Consider the following 20,312-nt stretch of genomic DNA (forward strand, 5'->3'; position numbering starts at 1 on the left):
CAGTGCTGAGGGGAGCAGTGGGCAGGTCAGGAGAGGTCTGCTGCACCATGTGAATGACCTCCCTGGCCAGGGATCAAACTCATGCCAAAGCGGCTGTTGATAGCTTCATAGTGCTGAGCTTTAATCTGTTGCACCACCAGGGAGGGCCCCTGAACATAATAAATTTTAATTATTCAAAACTAAACTTCTCATATGTTATATGGAAATATATATATATATATATATATATATATATATATATATAAAATAATACATTAGCTTATTTTTATATCATGTTGTGCCTTTTTCCATCTCAGTTGTAATCCCCATGGGCTTCCCATCACCAAATCTCCCATGTGCCATCACTACATAGTCCAATGCACACTCCCCCACCTTTTCCCCACTTTTGATCCTATTCCCCACTCCACCTCCGTAAAATGTCTCTGGAATATAGTTGTTCATTATCTTCACCCCCTCCAGCCCTCCACACCCCGTACTTTATCCTCCTGCTGTGAGTGAATCCATCTAGTATTCTTTTTTTTTTCTGACTTATTTTACTAAGCATGATGCCTTCCAGCTCCATCCATGTTGCTGCAAAAGGCATGAGTTTGTCTTTTTGATTACTGAGTAATATTCCATTGTATATGTACCACATCTTTTTAATCCAGTCATTTACTTATGGGCATTTGGGTTGATTCCATGACTTTTCTATTGTAAATAAAGCAGTAATAAACATGGTGGTGCAGGTGTCTTTTTGTATCAGTGTTTTTGTGTCTTTTGGATAGATACCTAGAAGTGGGATTGCTGTGTCATATGGAAGTTCCATTTTTAGCAGTTTGAGAAACTTCCACTTTTCCATAGTGGTTATACTAGTTTGCATTCCCACCAGCAGTGCAAGAGAGTTCCTTTTTCTCCACATCCTCGCCAACATTTGTTGTTGCTAGTTGTTTGAAGATGTGCCATTCTCACTGGGGTGAGGTGGTATCTCATTGTGGTTTTAATTTGCATCTCCCTTATTACAGGTGATGTTGAACATTTTTTTCATATGCTTGTTGGTCATCTGCATTTCCTCTTTGGAGAAGTGTCTTTTTAGCTCTTCTGCCCATTTTTTGATGGGGTTGTTCACTTTAATTTTGTTGAGTTTCATCAGTTCTTTATATATCTTTGAGATCAATCCTTTTATCACCAGTATTCTGTGAGAAAATTTTTCCCCAACCAGTGGGATGTCTGTTTTTTTTGTAATGTCTTTTGCTGTACAGAAGCTCTTTAACTTGATATAGTCCCATCTGTTTGTTCATTCCTTCACTCTTGTTGTGTTGGGTGCTGTATCTTTAAAGATGTTACTGAGGTGTATGTCATATATAGTGTTTTGCCCATCTCTGCTTCCAGATGTTTTATGGTGTCCATTCTTTATGTTTAGGTCTTTAATCCACTTGGAGTTGGTTTTGTGATAGTGCGAGGTAGTGATCTAGTTTCATTTTTTTGCATGTAATTTCCCAGTGGAAAAATATATTCTTATACTGACCTTTTAAAATATAAAACAGTTTATAAACATGTGCATTTAAAACTTTTTTAAAAAACAGTTAACATTTACAGCTAATTATGTTGCTTATCGTTAGGGAGGACTAATAGACACATGTATCTTATATTTGAGAATGTAACCCTATTATGGTCATACTACAAATTTTATAGGTCTTCATTTGGTTCACAGCTTGTCAGTATTTTTGCTCTGATTGTTCCTATTTACTGATCTGTATATTTCGTGCACTGCCTTTACTGCTCTCAGATTTTTAAAAAAAAAATAGTATTTTTTCAGTTCTAAGATTGAAACTTTTACCTGCTCTAATGACCTATTGTTTAGTTAAATGTTTGTTCTCTTCCAAATCATTAACACTTCCAAAAAGTATTCATTAGGTCTGAGCAAATCACAGATTTCACTTATTTTCCCACACCGACTTCTTAATTATTTTTGCAAGTTGTCACTAAAATAGTGAATTTCCTTGGTTTATGTTTAAAATAGTTGTGACAATTCTGTTTGGTAATTATAGAAAGCATAAAAAGGATTTTATTGTTATCATACCTTTTTTAGGAGTAGTATAAGGTACATTGAAATTATAATTTAAGTCACTATTCTTTTTTATGTAATGAGAAAATAACATCATGTTAAACTATAGGCACTTGATTATTTTGACAACTAAAATATGATTCATATTTTTTAGTATGTATTTATTAGATGCCCATGTTAACACCCTCCCACCTTCTCACAGTCCCTACTCTTACCTCCAGCCTTTGGGGAACATAGCATTTTCTTCACGCATTATTCAACTTTTAAAACCAGTTAATCAATGATAACTGAGTTCTGATATCTGAGATGCCTGGTGTGTTTTTCATTTTCTGTCCTTTAGGCACTAAAAGATTATTTACTGGATAAGTAAGTGAAATAGCTTTGAGTTAAAAAATGAATTCTAAATGTGGATCTCTTTCTCTTATTATTTGCAGGTTTTGAATTAAAGTATAAAAGTACACTGAGTGGACACTGTGCTCCTGTTCTGGCTTGTGCTTTTTCTCATAATGGACAGATGCTAGTCTCCGGGTAAGCTGCTGATTTGCTTAAACCATTTTGATATGAAATAGAACAGACATACAGAAAAGTACATACAAAATATCAAGAGTGGCTTAGTCAACCAACATAGTTGTATAAACACTACCAGGTAAGATTCTGTTGATTCTGTTGCAGAAATCCTTTCTTTCACCTTTCTGATGACAGAAACCCTGGCTCATTAAGCAGTATTGCGTTTTCTTTTAAAGTGACTTAAGCAAATCATCCAGTATGAATTATTTTGTGCCTGCCTACCTTTTCTCAACTTTTCCCATGCATTCATGTTACTGCAGATAGCTGTGGGCTTTTGGTCTTCATTGCTTTGTGATAGTCCTTTACATGCATATGCTACAACTTGTCCTTTTAATGTAGATGAATATAAAGTTTAGTTCCATTTTAGGAGCATCACAATAATAATTCTATTACTATATTTGTATCTTCATTGCATATGTTCATGATTTGTGTAGGATAAATACATAGGAATGGAACAGATCAGTCATAGATGGAATTTATTTTCAACTTCAGGAGGTAATACCAAAATTCTCCAGTAATTGATTACTGATAGTAATTTTATTTCCTGTCTTAGCCTATGCTTGGTATTGTGAGTCTTTACATTGTTTAGGATGGAAAAATTGAAGAGTGTTACCTGATAATGGCTTTATTTTGTATTTCCCTGAAAAAAAATTAGTTTAAAGCCCTTTCAGAAGTTTGTTGGCCATATGTATTTCCTCTTTCATGAGGTACCTACTCATGTTTCTTGACCATTTTTCTAGGTTATCTTTCTCGTACTGATTTGTTTATCTTACACACACATAGATGTGTATGTGTGTGTGTGTGCATGTATATATGTGTATGTGTGGATTTGCAGTGATTTTTGTATGGTCAGTTTTTGTTCTGAGATCATGAAGATATTTCTTATATTCTAAAACTTTCATTGGTTTTTCTTAAATTTAATTTGTGGGTACAATATGTGATAGGAATTGGTTTCATTTCTTTCCATATTCATCCAGTTGTTTCAGTATTATATACTGAAAAGATCATCTTTTTCTACTACTTTGATAACTTATCAGAATCACTAACAATGTTTGTGTGGGCCTATTAGTTTTTTCTATTTTTCTTTTTATCCTTGTTCTCATGCCACTCTCTGTGTCCAACACTTTATATTTTGACTGTTGCCTGCTTTTGGACAAAAACATGTAAATTTCAGAATTACCTTACCAGATTGTCTCCAACTTGCCCCTACAGATAAATTTGAGAATTACATCTTTATATTGAGACTCCTAATCCATGAATACAGCATTTTTTTCCACATAGTAGTCTTCAGTTTCTCTTCATAATTATATTCAATGGAGTGCATTATCTTTTGAGTTCCAAGAACTTAATTTTTTTCGTTATTACAAAAGGTGTCACTAATATAGAGAAATAATTATGGGAAGATGGATTTATTCTACTTTTTGACAAAATTCTAACTGTGCACAAAATCATATGTTAATGATCACTTTTGTCTCTTCCTTTCTAATCCTTGTGTTTTTAACATCTTTTATGCCTTACTGAACTACTTACTGGCTAACACTACCAGAATAATGGGAATAGAGACCATAGCCATTCTTGTCTGATTTCTCATTGCGAAGGGACCGCTTTCATTATTAAAAACTATTCATGATCATTGTATGATGGGGGGATAAGCTTTATTAAATATTCTCCTTTATAAAAAATCATGAAAAGTGTTGTATTTTAACAAATGCCTTTTCCTGCATCTTTTAAAATGATCACATAGTTTTTCTCTTTTGTTCGATTACTGTGATAAATTACACTGATTTTTCAAATGTTAAACCAACCTTGGCTTGTTGGGACAAATATAACATAGGACTTAATTGTTTTGTGATGACTGCAGAAAAATCAGTTTATTCAGTTGTTCCTTTGGATGTAATTAATATTTTTTTCTGCTGACTTCTCAAAAAAATTCTGTTTGTGGTTTCTGTACATTTATTGTGTGTCTAGAATTTGAATTATTTTTATATAGTATGCTTGAAATTCACCAAGCTTCTTAAATATTTAGAAAGATATTTCATGAATTTAAGGGAAATCCTTCTTAATTATCTCTTCAAATGTTGCCACTGATCTTTACCTTCTCTAATTCTGGGGTGAGAGTGAATACTTTCTCACTTATCTACCCTTCTGTATATTTTTCATTTTCTATTTCTTGTACTTTGTTCTGAATAGTTCCTTTTTACTCATGTTGAACTGGTTCAGTAATAAGTCCTTAATTTTGATTACCTTGTTTTCTAGCTTCTGGAATTTGTATTTGTTTATTTTTTTCAGGTCTACTATGTCACTTTCTATGATACCTAATTCTTCGTTGAAAATTTAAACTTTGGCTTTTATTTTTTATATTCTGTAAAGCAATGGAGTAGGGTTGCAATGGCTTGATTCAATTACTTTAGTTTTCTTTTATATATTTTCTCCTCCAATGTTGGATTTTGTAAAACTTCCCTGTCTGATCTCACAGCCTACTGCATTGAAACCCACATTCATTGCTTTTCATAACAGCTTTGGCTCCACATATTTCAGGCACTAACCTCCACTTAAAACGTCCTGAATTAAGAATGACAGGGTCTCTTTCATGTGTGCCAAGCACTACTAAATAATAACCAGGTACAGTTGACCCTTGACCAACATGTGTTTGAACTGCACAGTCCACTTTACATGAATACAGAGGATTGCCCTATAAGTTTTGACTGGGGGGTTGGTGTCCCTAGCCCTGCTGTCATTTATTGGTCAACTGGAGGGTTCTGTTGCATAATTTTAGATGTGGTCCTTCTTCTCAAAAGATGAAAATGGTTTTTCTTTGACCTAGAATTGAAATCAGTAGAAAGTTTAAAAAATAAAGTTGGATTTAATTCTATTATTTTGGGGACATACTATGCATACTATTTTTAAGAAGAAAGGTTAATTGACAAAATGATTATATGAAATTCAATTTTTTATGATTTTTAAGTGGCTACCTCTGATAGTTGTTTTTGTTTTTTAAGTGGCTACCTCTGATAGTTGTTTTTGTTTTATTTATATATGTTCATAAGAAATGGGGTATAGACTAGAGATATGGAGGGTGAGAAGATTCACCAGGGTGAGAGTGGGGAACAGAACAGGTAGATGTACTGAAATACACTGCTGAGGGGAGCAATAGGCAGGACAGGAGAGGTCAGACTAGAGATATGGAGGGTGAGAAGATTCACCAGGGTGAGAGTGGGGAACAGAACAGGTAGATGTACTGAAATACACTGCTGAGGGGAGCAGTAGGCAGGACAGGAGAGGTCTGGCACACCATGTGGGTCACCTCCATGGCCTGGGATGGAACTCATGCTGCAGTGGCTGTGGTTAGCTTCATAGTGCTACGCTTTAATCTGTTGTGCCACCAGGGAACGCTCCTCTCTGACAGTTGTAATAGGGCATATAAGTACAATGTTTTTGCCCTTTAGGATACTTTAATTCTGTCCTGATAATAGGTTGATTGGGATAACCTAATAAAACTAAGGTTTTTATATGCCCATACCCCCTGAATCATGGAAAAAGTGTTGTGTTGTGATATTCCATATAATTTCTGTGTTTTTGTGTCTAAAATAAATGCAGGTACATTTAGAGGAGACTCCCTCAATACAGTTTTGTGTTAATTATCACATTTAAATTTCTTTTTAACTTTGCCAATAGCCTATATATGAATCTTAATTAACACATGAACTCGATTGTACTTTTCCCAATCATTCTCCATAAATGGAGGTTCCCATAATACTTTGTTTTATAAGTTGCAATAGGCCACATTTAGATATTTTTAGTTTATTTAGATAAATACACAAACAAGTGAAGGAATTGGAAATGAAAATTGGTAAAGTATAAACATTTAGGTCTTTTAGGAGAATTAAGAGCTGTTTAGTCATACCTATTGGTAAATAAGTTAATTGCTCAAGATAGATTCTATTGATGATTAAAAGACATTGGTAAATAGACTTGATACTTATGAGAAAAAGGGAGACAGTGGAAAAAACAGTAAGATAAAAATATTGACTAAATAGAAAGTGACTAGATAAAATGAGTGAAAATGGAATGGGATTACAGGTCAGAAGTTGTACTAAGAATGTTGTAGAGACCACAGATATGGGGTGCTGATGCAAAAGGCAGTTTAGAATGTACAGATAAAGATATAGCTGGATTGGGGAACATGGAGGGCATCCCAACAGGCAATACACAGCATGTGTGGTGAATATAAAATGGGGTAGGGCCCTTCCTGGTGGTTCAGTGGGTTAAGGCACAGAACTATGAAGCTATCGCAATCACTGGTCCACGAGTTTGATCCCTGGCCAGGGAGGTGACCTACATGGCATGGCAGACCTCTCCAGTCCCAGCTGATGCTTCCCCTCAGCAGTGTATTTCAGTACATCTGCCTGTTATACTCCCCATTGTGTCTCCGGTGTATCTTCTCACCCCTTGTACCTCTGGCCTGTATCCCAGTCCTGTGTGTGCATGTATGTATGTATATATACACACACACATATAAATCTCTAAGAAAAATGAGGTAAAGCACATTGAAGATGTAATAATAGGTTGTAGAAATGATAGAGGACCTGGAATGCTGCAATTTATAGAAAAGCTTTTGGAGAACAGTTGAAACTTTTAAACATGCCTAGCTATAGGAGCTATGGGAACTAATGTGAAGTAAAGAAAAACAAATCATGATTTAGTTCAGTGATTAACTTATTTTTTGGTTTTAGAGTTCTTTGATGCTCTTAAAACTGAGCCTATAGACCTTTTGCTTTTTTGAGTATGTGTAGGTATAATATAGCTATTTACAGAGAATAAAACTAAAAACTGCCTCAAATATTTTTGATTCGTTTAACAACAACAAACACATTATATATCAACATTGTATTTTTTTTCTTTAGAAAAATAATGAAAGGAGTGGCATTATTGTACATTTAAAAAAATCTCTTCAATCCAGATTAGCAGAAGGTAGTCTTAAATTTGCTTCAAATGTTCCATTTGCTCAAGAACTATGATGGCATCGTACATCATGAAGTAAAACTTTTTCCCCTTAATCTTTTTAAACATCTGTCTGATAATAGCACTTCTGCTAAGTCTTGCCCCTTAGCTGACTTTGTTTTGTGTTCTACCCTATTTCTCTTGATCCAGTTAGATAAAATGAATATTACATGTATTAGCCTCTATATAAATAAGAAGACTTGGACTTCTTGTAATTCAAACAGGGGCTTCTGTCCATAAATTCTTCTAGTTGTTAGGATTCCTTAGATAACAGTTTTTAAATGTCCATCATTGTTAGAATTTTTAGAATTCAATAAACAGCATCCTCTTTTCTTCAGTGAAGACCACTGAGGCAGAAATACAGAGCACACTAGCTTATATGACTGTAGATTTGCACCAACAGGCTCACCACCTCCTCGTGGGTGCATAGACCAAAACATCCCTTGTAGGAGCAGATCCGAGAAAAGAGAAAATCCAGAAGGGACTAATCCACAAGTCCCAGAATCTTCCTCCAAAATTTCCAGTCATCTGTCATTTCTTTTCTGCTTAGCAGAAGGGAAAGGGAGGACAAGAGTCTTATTTTCTAAGGTATTGGAAGTGTTCCCCTTTCTAGCAAGATGTTTATGTTTTAATCTATTTTATAAATGTGGATGATAGTTTTGTTGTCATGAATTATGACTAGTATTAAAAATCAACCTTCTCTTTCTCAGTAATGAGTAGCATAAGAAGGCTTTATCTTACCTTTCCAAAACACAAATCATCTTTTTGCCACTACACTCTCTGCAGTATTGTTAGCAATCCTATTGAACAAGTCCACTCATTTAGCCTAAATGTGTATATTGGAACTTGTCATGGAGGGTTTTCAGATATTACATTTCTTGAAGTTTGATGGCTTGTGAAAGCTTTAGTGAAATTTGAATAGCCATGCCATCTGCTTTATATGCTTTTTAGGTTATATTTTCAGGGTATCTATATATGTAATGAATCAGTTATAATTTTAATATACTCTGAGGGATGACTTTCTAGGGAAATATAAAATCTAAAAATAAGGATTTTAGGATCACACAGAATGAAGTTTTAGTTTCAGCTTTGTTATTCCCTAGCTGTGTAACCTTGAGCAGACTAGATCCGTCTCTTCTTTCAGCTTCACTTTTCTGAATTATAAAGTGGAGACAATAGCACTTTCTTCCTAAGATTATTATAAAATTTAAATGCCCTGATTTATGATTTCCCAGAACAATGCTCATAAAGATTACAATTAATTATTTAGCTTTTCTAATAATAGATCTTCAAGATGGGTTAGTTTTTTTTTTTTTTTAAAAGTTTTATTTATTTGTGCATACAGAACTGGGGTACAGGCCAGAGGCTCAGGGGCGGTGAGAGGCTTCACCAGAGACAGAGTGGGGAACAGAACAGGCAGATCGATGAGGAGCACTGCTGAGGGGAGCAGCGGGCGGGTCAGGAGAGGTCTGCCACACCATGTGGTCACCTCCGGGGCAGGTGGGAATTGAACTCATGAGGAAGTGGCTTTAGATTCTCAGTGCTGTGCTTTAACCCGCTGAGCCACCAGGGAGGGCCAGTTTTTGTTTATTTTTTTAAAAAAGATATATTTATTTATACATGCAGAACTGGGGTAGAGGCTAAAGGTGCAGATGGGGAGAAGATTCACCAGAGACAGAGCTGGGAGCAGAACAGGCAGATCAATAAAGTACACTGCTGAGGGGAGCAGCAGGAGGGTCAGGAGAGGTTTGCTGCACCATGTGGGTCACCTCCAGAGCTAGGGATGGAACTGGCACTGAAGTGGGATACCTCCGGAGCCAGGGATGGAACTGGCACTGAAGTGGCTGTGGCTAGCTTGCAGTGCTGTGTTCTAACCCGTTGTGCCACCAGAGAGAGACCCAAGATGGGTTAATTTTAATTGTATCTAGTGGAGTTGCAGACGGTAAAATTTTCTTTTAGAATTTCTTAGTATGCTTAGACATAATTGAGTTTTTCCTAAAAATTTTAGCCACTCCAGTAATACCTTATTACTTGAGAAATTTAGGACTGATTAACAGTGTCCCTGAATTATATCTAGAATATAAATATTTCATGTTAGCTACCAATATTTATTAATTAGTTTTGATTAATTTTATATTTAATGCTATAATTCTGTTTTGATATCCAAGATTTATTTATATACACTTCATTTTCTTATGTGTTGTTTTGTATTTGAACATTTAAATTATAAGGTAATCTATACTTTAAACATGTGACAAAGAATCTGTAGTCAGAATCCATCATCAACTCTGGATAGTTGATTAAACAAGGAAGTTTTGCTTTTCAAAAGGTCTGACTGTTATGGTCAGACTATAATTATCTTTTCAAAATCAATCAACATTTTTACATTGTATAGATATTCCTAGTACTTGTATTAGCAATATATCTATTGACATATTTCTCATTATGCAACATATATCATGGTGGCATAAATATTGTTTCCAAAAGGGAAAAGGTATCATGTAGAAGCTATTTATCTTTTAAATTATGTACTTTTTTATAGCATTGTTTTACTTTGTATGTTTTTTTCGACACTAGAATAATCCTGGGTGATAGATTTTAATGCTCATATTCTTATAGGAAGTCGTATATAATTCATATTAAGTTTAGTATTACAGTTTTCAAAGAGTCACTATCAAGATGTATATAAATGTATGTTTGTGTGTGTGTGTGTACACCTTCTTTGTATATTTAGTATTTAGCAATGGAATAAGCACATATACTGGCAATTAAGGCACAGCCAACTGCGATGATAAAGAATGACGTTATCTGAAACATCAAGCAGAAGTAGTGGCTTGTCCTTGTGGTTTCCCCTTTGAATTATTAACTTGATGTGGGATTGTGTCAAATGTTTATTCATGGCTATATAGTGCAAATAGTATATACTAGTGATTTAATAAAGTTTATAATTTTCTAATAAATTTTATGTATGTTTTTTGTCATTTTAGAAAAAAAATTCATACAAAAGACTGCATATTAAATGTATTTCAATATCTTAGCTTTTGTAAAATACTGAAATGATTTAAAAATGCTAATTACATATTGTACTTTGTATATATAGAACTTTTCACCCACAATTTCTTTTTTCTTTTAAAGATCAGTGGATAAGTCTGTCATAGTGTATGATATTGTAAGTATTTTAAAATGTGTGTGTCATCTATGTTAGTTGCATTTACTTATTAGTCAATAAGTTTCAAGGTTAGTTATGTAAAATAAAAAATGTGTATACTTTTTTGTTAATTGTGTTCAAGAGGATAATATTTATATTTTCAGAAATGACAAAATAGCCAAGTAAAATATTGATTCTGGGACAGGCCCTTATACATTTCAATAAAGATTTTAAGATCAATATTTAATCTGATCAAAGGCAATACACATTTAAAGAGGATCAGTTATCCAAAAAAATAAATTTAAATAAATTATTCTTAAACATTTACAGCCAGATGTAACAGCAAAGGATGAACATTTACCAGGACTAGCTGAGAGTGACCTATCACTGTAGAGTTCTGATTGGATTTAGAAATTAGAAGACAGACTTATAATGGAATTGGGGGGAAAAAAGTTTTTGGCAGATCCTTGTGAATAAAGATCAAGTTACAAAGGCTATAAAGTTACCTGTCATGAATATTTCTAGAGAATTTTCCATGAGATTTTCCATTCATGAAAATGGCTGACATTAAATTTTCTCCATAAAATGTTTGACTCAATTAAATATATCTAGATGTGAATAAACAACTCAGTGTACTCAAAATCTAAGTGATTAATTCTACTCACTTAGAGGTATAAATCAAGTACTATAGCAAGAATAAAAACTACTTTACATAATAGACATTTAGGTTACTGTTACTTCAGAAAATCAGCAAGAGCCCAGTCTTAAATACTAAAAATGTCTAGGAAGGTGTTCAGTAAACAACAGTGCTAACAAATGAGAGAAAGTAAAATAAGTATCTGATAATATGTACATGCTATACTTCATTAAAGTGTCAACTTCAGTGATTCAATATTAAGTTATATATGTCATATAAACATTGGTTAGGAATCTTTATCAGTAACTTTATTTTTCCCTCAGTAAGTATAAAGCTGTTTTTCTTGTTTTTCAGAATACTGAAAATATACTTCACATATTGACTCAGCACACCAGGTTTGAACTTAATCTTACTTTTTTTTTTTTTAAAGATTTTATTTATTTGTGCATACAGAACTGGGGTACAAGCCAGAGGCTCAGGGGCAGTGAGAGGCTTCACCAGAGACAGAGTGGAGAACAGAACAGGCAGATCAACGAAGTACACTGCTGAGGGGAGCAGCGGGCAGGTCAGGAGAGGCCTGCCACGCCATGTGGTCACCTCTGGGGCAGGCGGAAATCGAACTCATGCGGAAGCTGCTTCAGATTCTCAGTGCTGTGCTTTAACCCGCTGCGCCACCAGGGAGGGCCCTAACTTTGTTTTAATATAGCTAAAAAATTAATCTAAGAATAACAACTACTTGTTTTTATTAATTAGGTACGTCACAACTTGTGCTTTTGCACCAAATAGCCATTTACTTGCTACTGGTTCAATGGACAAAACAGTGAACATTTGGCAGTTTGACCTGGAAACACTTGCCCAAGGTTAGTAAAGACATCATATTTAACCCAATTCAACACATTCACCATTAAAAGAATTTTTTGAAATTCAGGAATTCACTAAATTTTGGACAAATTATCCATGTTGCTTTTCTCAGTATATGAAGTATATACTGTAGTTTAATGTAATTTAAAAACAATTTTAGAGAAGCTAAAGTTAAAGTAGTTGGCTGACACTAAAACTCTGGTAAACTCTTTTGGGTGCGCATCTACTGTAGTTTTATAAGACATTTATTTATTCTCCTGTAATTTTTCAGATAAACATACTTGAGAGCAAAACAGAATTATAGTTTTATTTTTGGTTTCATCAAGCAGTGTAAAGACATAATTTGACAACATTATTTTTATTATTGTTGACACATTTTTATTATCACAATTACCAAGTAGTAGTGCTAATATACATAGGAGGTAGAGCAAAAAGAATACCTTTACTGATAAGAATTATATAATATATTAAAAATTGTTCTTGGAATGAAAGAAATTCCCAAAGAATAACTGTATTATTAAATAATGCTTTAATTACATATGGTGGGGTTTGTTTTAATTTCTTAAATGGATGTTAAAATGATAAAATAGATTTAAGAAGTTTCAATTTGTAATGTAAAGTGAGGATGTTTATAAAGGGAATACTTTTTCTTTTTTATTTCACTGCCTTTTAATTTGTGCATACTTTTGTTTTTTAAGCAAGGAGCACAGAGTATCAACCAAAGCAATTTATCGAAGCTTGGTCAGAGGATGATGTGTCAACTTGGCTTTGTGCACAAGGTTTAAAAGATCTTGTCGATATTTTCAAAGTGAATAACATTGATGGAAGAGAACTGCTGAATCTTACCAAAGAGAGTCTGGCAGATGATTTGAAAATTGGTAAGATTAGTAGATAGGCAATTTTAAAAGCAACTTTTTGTAATTTATTCTGCATTATAGTTGCATTCATGTTTTCATAACATTCTAGTACAGCAATTATTTTGTATGTAATTGAATGGAAGGACACTAAATTTTTATTAGGGAAAAGAAGTGTTACCTGGCATTTCTTTGGGTCAGTAAGGTCATTATATAATTGCAATTTTAAAAACATATACTTAAAAAATTGAGGTTAAATTCACATACAATGAGATTCAGTACTTTTTGCTTATCTATCAGTTGATTGAATTTAGATTGTTTCTGGTTTTTAGCTATTACAAATACTTCTATGAACATTTGTGGGTAAGCATATTGGCATTGATTTCCAGTTTTCTTGGATGTATAATTAGTAGTGGGTCATATGGCAACTATCTGCTTATAGTTGATCTACTAGACTATTTACAAAGCAGCTGTAATCACCAGCAATGTATGGTATTTCTACATATTAGCACTTGCTTGCTTTCTGAATTATAGCCATCCTAGTGGCTTCTCGTGATTTTGATATGCACTGATATGGATTTATCATATGGAAGAAGTAGATTAATTGTACAGTAATGTGCATTGAATTGTTAAAAAACAAAGTATATATTGTTTGGTATTTAAAAAATAATTTTTAAGGAATCAAGCAGAATAAAATCTTTTTTTCAATAGGCCTTCCATAAACATACAATAAAAGAACTTTCTATAGACTTGAATATCTGTTAGCCTGGCACTCTATAATAATAGTTTTTCTTAGGATTGTGTTAGTGAAAACCAAAGGCACAATAGGGATAATTTCTCATATCTAACACTGCATTTGTAGAAGGAATGTCCAGGCAGAATTCAGTTACAAAAGGTATTGGACAATGACTAAAATATCTTAAAGACATTTTGTGAATTGCCACATTTGTGAACTCCACTATAACATTTAATATCTCACTTGAAAAATGAAGTATGAAAGGTCACTTTGAGCTTTTATACAAGACAAACAGTAATTCCAGTACAAATCATGTGACTTTCATCTGCACACTTGCCTAAGCTTTTATCTTTATTCTCAGGAATATTGCAAATCGCTACCTATTTTTGAATTTTGAAATTGTTGTAAATGACCCAGTAGTAGAAATTTGGAATGAGAAATGCCAAGCAGCCATCAAATATCATGTCAGTTCTTATATTCAAATAATCATACATTCCTAATTTGGAAGCACTTTTTTTAAGTTTCCTTTTTGCTCTTGTTTTCCTAGAAACCATAAAAACACATGCGACATTTTTTTAATTTTAAAATCTAAAGTTATTGTATCAAATGCTTTTTATGGGGAATACAGAATATACTTTCTGTATTCTATATTATAAATATGAATGTTATCACAATGCTTTTGACAAATACATTTTTTAGACTATTAATTACTTTATCCTTATGTTATACAGTTATCACTGTGAAAGCACATGTTAATGGTACTTTTGAATTACTTTTACTGACTGTAGAACTGAAGTATTCAGGGGGAAAAGGTATGGTAGAAGCAAAGAACTTGGAAAGCACAATGGTATATGGCTTCAGATTATGGTAGTGAGTCCACTACCTGCTGCAGAGTCTCCTAATACAGTAGTACCACAATTAAAATAAAAAAAAAAAAACATTGTTTAAAACAAAACAAAAACCTCAATTTAGTTTCAGTGAATTACATAGGAAAGAAGTCACAGGAAAGCAGTGAAATGGTCCCGAAGAGGCAGGAAGCTGCTCATTTGACTTGCCACACTTCCATAAGGGTATCCTGTGAGCCTCAATAGAGTTCCACAGTTTAGTAATCATGTCACCACATTGTGTCATGGCTGAGGAACCCTGAGCTCATGAACCCTGATTTTTAAATGGGGACTACTAGCAAAGACATTAACTTCTTTGTACTTGAAGAAACAATGTGCCCTCTGGGAGGGGGACTTTAGCTTTCAAGGATGACTGCTGAGACAAAGTTGTCAAGTAGATAAACACTTGGAGAATTACCTCCCAATAAAAAGAAAGCTGATTTGGCTTTTTTTTTTTTTTTAAAGATTTATTTATTCGTACAGAACTGGGGTACAGGCTAGAGATGCGGAGGGTGAGAGGATTCACCAGAGACAGATTGGGGTACAGAACAGGCAGATCGACGAAGTACACTGCTGAGGGGAGCAGCGAGCGGGTCAGGAGAGGGGATCGAACTCATGCGGAAATGGCTTAAGCTTCTTTGTGCTGTGCTTTAACCCTCTGTTCCACCACGGAGGGCCTGATTTGGCTTTTTATGGGAAGTATGAGACATTCTGAAATGCCTGTAGCACCCCACAAAATCTCCACCTAAAGTATAACGTTCAGCTAGTTCTAAAAATGCAAATAGACACTGAAAGGTTTTGTTTGTTTGCTTAATTAAATTTACAAATAAAAATGAGCCTTTTCTGATTTTGTGCAGTGTATGTTGCAATTTTGAGATCTAAGGTTGTTTAAAATAATGTTCTATTTGCTGATTTATTGCATTTTAATCACACACTGTTCTATACTGCAAAGATTCATTAAAGAAATTATGAATAAGTTCCATGGGGTAAAACAGTTATGTCTGAGGTATTTGGGTGTAGCAAATAAAATCTAGTTTGCTAAAAACTTGCATAAAGTTTACCAATAGTGGTCCAGCCTTAATAGATGATTTTTTTCTTTTAGAATCTCTAGGCCTGCGCAGTAAAGTTCTGAGGAAAATTGAGGAGCTTAGGACAGAGGTGAAATCCCTTTCTTCTGGAATTCCTGATGAATTTATATGTCCAATAACTAGGGAGCTTATGAAAGATCCTGTCATTGCATCAGGTATGTTCTGAGTTTCAGGGCAAATAATGTGCTAAATGAATAATAGTTTGTTTAAATATGGAAAATTTTCAAAATTCCCATTTTATTTTTAATAAGTATTTTCTGGTTCTCTTTTTTAAAACTCATTAGTTCTGAGATGAACTATTAAACATTGTATATTTCTTAATGAATAAAATTGCATGGAGGAGGTTTACATAAGGAAAAAAAAATTGTTATAACATAGTTATAATCAGTGAATCCATATTATTTTGGTATAAAACTTTATGCATTTCTGAGCATTAAATTAGTTTACATAATTTTTAATTCACATAACTTTATTCCATCATGACAATGCTATGTTTTGTTTCATTCCTCTGTGTATGAATTTATTTTGTAAATGGTGTTTTATGGGTATCTTGGCACTTTACGCTTTCTGTGGTTACCATTACTTATGGCTATTTTCATAGCATTTTATGGCATGTGTTCCAAAGCAGAATTAATGGATCGGAGTGTTTTACTAATGAATAATTGTTCATTCTAGTTAGTTGTTGGATTTGTTCATAGGTGGTTTTCTATAGGTGATAGTGCTTCCAGCAATATATTTGAGTGTGGTTGATTTTTTTCAGTTTTGTGATCATTGAATTTTGTGACTGTTCTTGCTTGTAAATGATTGTTTAAAACTATGTTCCTTACACTGCTAAGGAGGCAGTACAGTTTTCTAAATGGCAGCTTACCATTTAAATAAAATATTCACCATCTTTGATAATTATCTGAAGAACTTAAGTACTAACCTTATATATTTTGTCTACATTATTAGTGGAACTGGTCTTAGTATCATTTTACTACATTTGATTATTGCTGTTCACTCTGAACTGTTGTAGACAGGAACATTTTTCATTTATAAAAGCGTAAATATTTTTTTCCAGTTTTTAAAACATAGTTTTTACATTTGGAGTTTCATATTTGATCTTTGTTTAGATGGAAACATTTGTTCTTTTTGCAAATGTCCTTTTTTAATTGCAAAATAATAGATCCTCAAGAAATTTTCAAATAACAGGTGTGTAAAGTGAGCTCCTTATCTATCCTGTCATAAATCATGCTTTGTTTGTTTCTGTGTATGGCTTATTTCCCTTGGCATAATATCCCCAAGATCCATCCGTGTTGCAAATGACAAGATTTTTTGTTGTTGTTGCTGCATAGTATTACACTGTGTGTACACACCATGTCATCTTCATCCATTCATGTATTAGTGCATATGTAGGTTGTTTCTATATCTTCACTATTGCAAATAATGTTACAATGAACTTAAGGGGCTTACATCTTCTTGAACTAGTGTTTTAATTTTCTTCGCAGAAGTAACAATAAGTTGAGTTGCTGCGTATGTACTTTTCTTTTTTCTTTTTTTTGAGGCACCTTCATACCATTTTCCATAGTGGACGTACCAGTTTACATTCCCATCAATAGTTTATGAAGATTCTCCCTAACTCCATACTTGTTATTTCTTGTCTTTTTGATAGTAGCTATTTTAGCCTTTGTGAGGTGAGAACTCATTGTGGTTTTGTTTTGCTTTTCTTGGTGATTGGTGATGTTGAACATCTTTTCATGTTCCAGTTGGCCAGTTTTTAGAAAAATGTTAATTCAGATCCTATTTCTAAACATACTGTGTGTTTACATTTCTTTGTATGTTTTGTGTTTTAGCCTGTAATCCTATGTCTAATTTACAAATACTTCCTCCGATTCAGTAGTATTTTGTTGGTTTCCTTTGCTGTGAAGCTTTTTAGTTTGATATAGAACTATTTATTTTTGCTTTTATTTCTCATTAGTTTGCTGTGTCATTAAAAAAAAAAAAAAAAAAACCAAAAACCAATTACCTAAACTTATGGAGCTTACTGTATGTTTTTTTTTTTTTTTCCTGGAAGATTTATTGTCTCACATGCTACAATCAGATCTTTAAACCATTTGAGTTAAATTTTTGTGCATGGTGAAATTGGTGATCCAATTTCATTCTTTTACTTGGCTGTCCAGTTTTCCTAGCACCAGGTATTGAAGAGACTGTCCTTTTCCCCACTGTATAGTCTAGCTTAATTGTATATGCATGGGTTCATTTCTGGACTCTATTATGTTTCATTGGTCTGTTGTGTTTTCATACCAGTGCCTATATAACGTGTTGATTACTAAAGCTTTGTGGTATATTTTCTGCCTCTAGGCAATGCATTGCCTATTATTAGTGAATAGCAAAACTTCTTTAAAACTCTAGATACTAGTCTTTAGTCAGATACATGACTGCATATATATTATTTACAGTCTTTGTCTAGCCTCATTTTCTTTTTTTTTAAATGAATAATATAATTTATTTTTACATCATTTTGTGCATTTTCCCATCTCAGTTGTAATCCCCTTGGGCTTCCCATCATCAAATCACCCATGTGCATCACCATAGTCCAGTGCATTTCCCTCTGCCCACTGTTTTAGATCTCATTCCCCACTCCACCCCTATAAAATGTCTCTAGTATATAGCTGTTCATTATTATTATTTCTCACTTGGTCTGTTATATTCCTGCTATGAGTGAAACCATCTGGTATTTTTCCTTTTCTTTCTGGCTTATTTCACTAAGCATGATCTTTTCCAGCTCCATCCATGTTGCTGCAAAAGGCATGTGTTTATTTTTTGGGGGTTTGCTGACTAACATTCCATTGTGTATATGTACAACATCTTTTTAATCCAGGCATCCACTTTTGGGTATTTGTTCTGTTTCCATGTCTTTCCATTTGTAAATACAGCAGCAGTAAACATGGGGGTGCAGGTATCCTTTTGAATCAGTGTTTTGGTGTCTTTTGGGTAGATACGTAGGAGTGGGATTGCTGGGTCATATGGAAGCTTCATGTTTAGCAGTTTGGGGAACCTCCAAACAGTTTTCCATAATGGCTGTACTCATTTGCATTCCCACCAGCAGTGCAGGAGAGTTCCTTTTTCTCCACATCTTTGCCAATATTTGTTGTTGCTAGTTGTTTGAAGATGTGCCATTATCTCTGGGGTGAGGTGGTATCTCATTGTTTTGTTTTTTTTTTTTTAAAGATTTATTTATTCATACAGAATTGGGGTACAGGCCAGAGATGCAGAGGGTGAGAGGATTCACCAGAGACAGAGTGGGGAGTAGAACAGGCAGATCTATGAAGTAACACTGCTGAGGGGAGCAGCGGGAAGGTCAGGAGAGGTCTGCCGTGCCATGTGGATCTCCTCCGGGGCAGATGGGGATTGAACTCATGAGGAAGTGGCTTAATCTTTTTAGTGGTGTGCTTTAACCTGCTGCGCCACCAGGGAGGGCCTCATTGTGGTTTTAAGTTGCATCTCCCTTATTACAAGTGATGTTGCACATTTTTTTTATATGCTTGTTAGCCATCTGCATTTCCTTGGAAAAGTGTCTTTTTAGCTCTTCTGCCCAATTTTTGATGGGGTTCTTTATTTTTGTTGAGTTTCATCAGTTCTTTGTATATCTTTGTGATCGATACTTAATCACTAGTTTTGTGTGAGAAAATTTTTTTCCCAATCAGTGGGATGTCTCTCTGTTTTTTCTAATGTCTCTGTTGCTGTACAGAAGCTCTTTAACTTGATGTAGTCCCATCTATTTATCCTTGCCTTCACTATCATTGCATTGGATGCTCTATCTTCAAAAATGTTGCTGAAGTTATGTTGTGTAGTGTTTGGCCCATCTTTGCTTCCACGTATTTTATGGTTTCCGTTTTTATGTCTAGGTCTTTAATCCACTTCGAGTTGATTTTTGTGTATGGTGTGACATAGTGATCTAGTTTCATTTTTTTGCATGTAGCTTCCCAGTTTTCCCAGCACCATTTGCTGAACAAACTTTTTTTTGTTCCATTGTATCTTCTTTGCTTCTTTGTCAAAGATTAGCTGCCCATAAACCTGGGTTTTCTATCCAAATCCACTGGTCTGTACGGCTGTTCTTGTTCCAGTACCATGCAGTTTTGATTATTATGGCTTTGTAGTATAGCTTGAAGTTGGAGATTGTAATGCCTTCATTCTATTTCTTCTTAGTCATGAGAGTTTTGGCTGTTTGAGGTCTTTTGTTGTTCCATATGAATGTCATGAATATTTTTTTCTATTTCTTTAAAGAATGTCATTGAGACTTTATTAGTATGGTTTTAAATTTGTATATTGTCGGGGTGCCCGGGACCCCAGCCCCGTGATTCAGCAGCCAAACCCACCTGTTGTACACATGAGCAGTGCTCTGATTGGCCAATGTACACGTGAGCAGTGCTCTGATTGGTCAATGAATGCTATTTAAGCAACTGCCATAATGGACTTGGGGGGGGCAGCAGAGAGGAGGCAAGCTAGAGCA

At 34.2% G+C, this 20,312-nt stretch overlaps 1 protein-coding gene across 7 annotated transcripts in view; it reads left to right on the forward strand.

Annotated features, from left to right (window-relative positions):
- The window catches only part of WDSUB1 (WD repeat, sterile alpha motif and U-box domain containing 1), a 46,620-nt gene that overhangs the window by 8,887 nt on the left and 17,421 nt on the right, over positions 1 to 20,312 (forward strand). For 6 of the 7 annotated variants that reach the window (XM_012726903.1, XM_012726907.1, XM_004674627.2 and 3 more), the window contains 6 exons: positions 2,479 to 2,572; positions 10,748 to 10,781; positions 11,752 to 11,792; positions 12,151 to 12,257; positions 12,957 to 13,136; positions 15,835 to 15,975. In XM_012726903.1, the coding sequence (XP_012582357.1) occupies positions 2,479 to 2,572; positions 10,748 to 10,781; positions 11,752 to 11,792; positions 12,151 to 12,257; positions 12,957 to 13,136; positions 15,835 to 15,975 (597 nt within the window). The remainder of the gene's footprint in view (positions 1 to 2,478; positions 2,573 to 10,747; positions 10,782 to 11,751; positions 11,793 to 12,150; positions 12,258 to 12,956; positions 13,137 to 15,834; positions 15,976 to 20,312) is intronic. The other variant, XM_012726899.1, reaches the window with a different exon arrangement.

The sequence above is a fragment of the Condylura cristata genome, unplaced genomic scaffold (genome assembly GCF_000260355.1).
Source record: "Condylura cristata isolate star-nosed mole 26May11 unplaced genomic scaffold, ConCri1.0 scaffold00002, whole genome shotgun sequence".
Taxonomy (NCBI): Eukaryota; Metazoa; Chordata; class Mammalia; order Eulipotyphla; family Talpidae; genus Condylura; species Condylura cristata.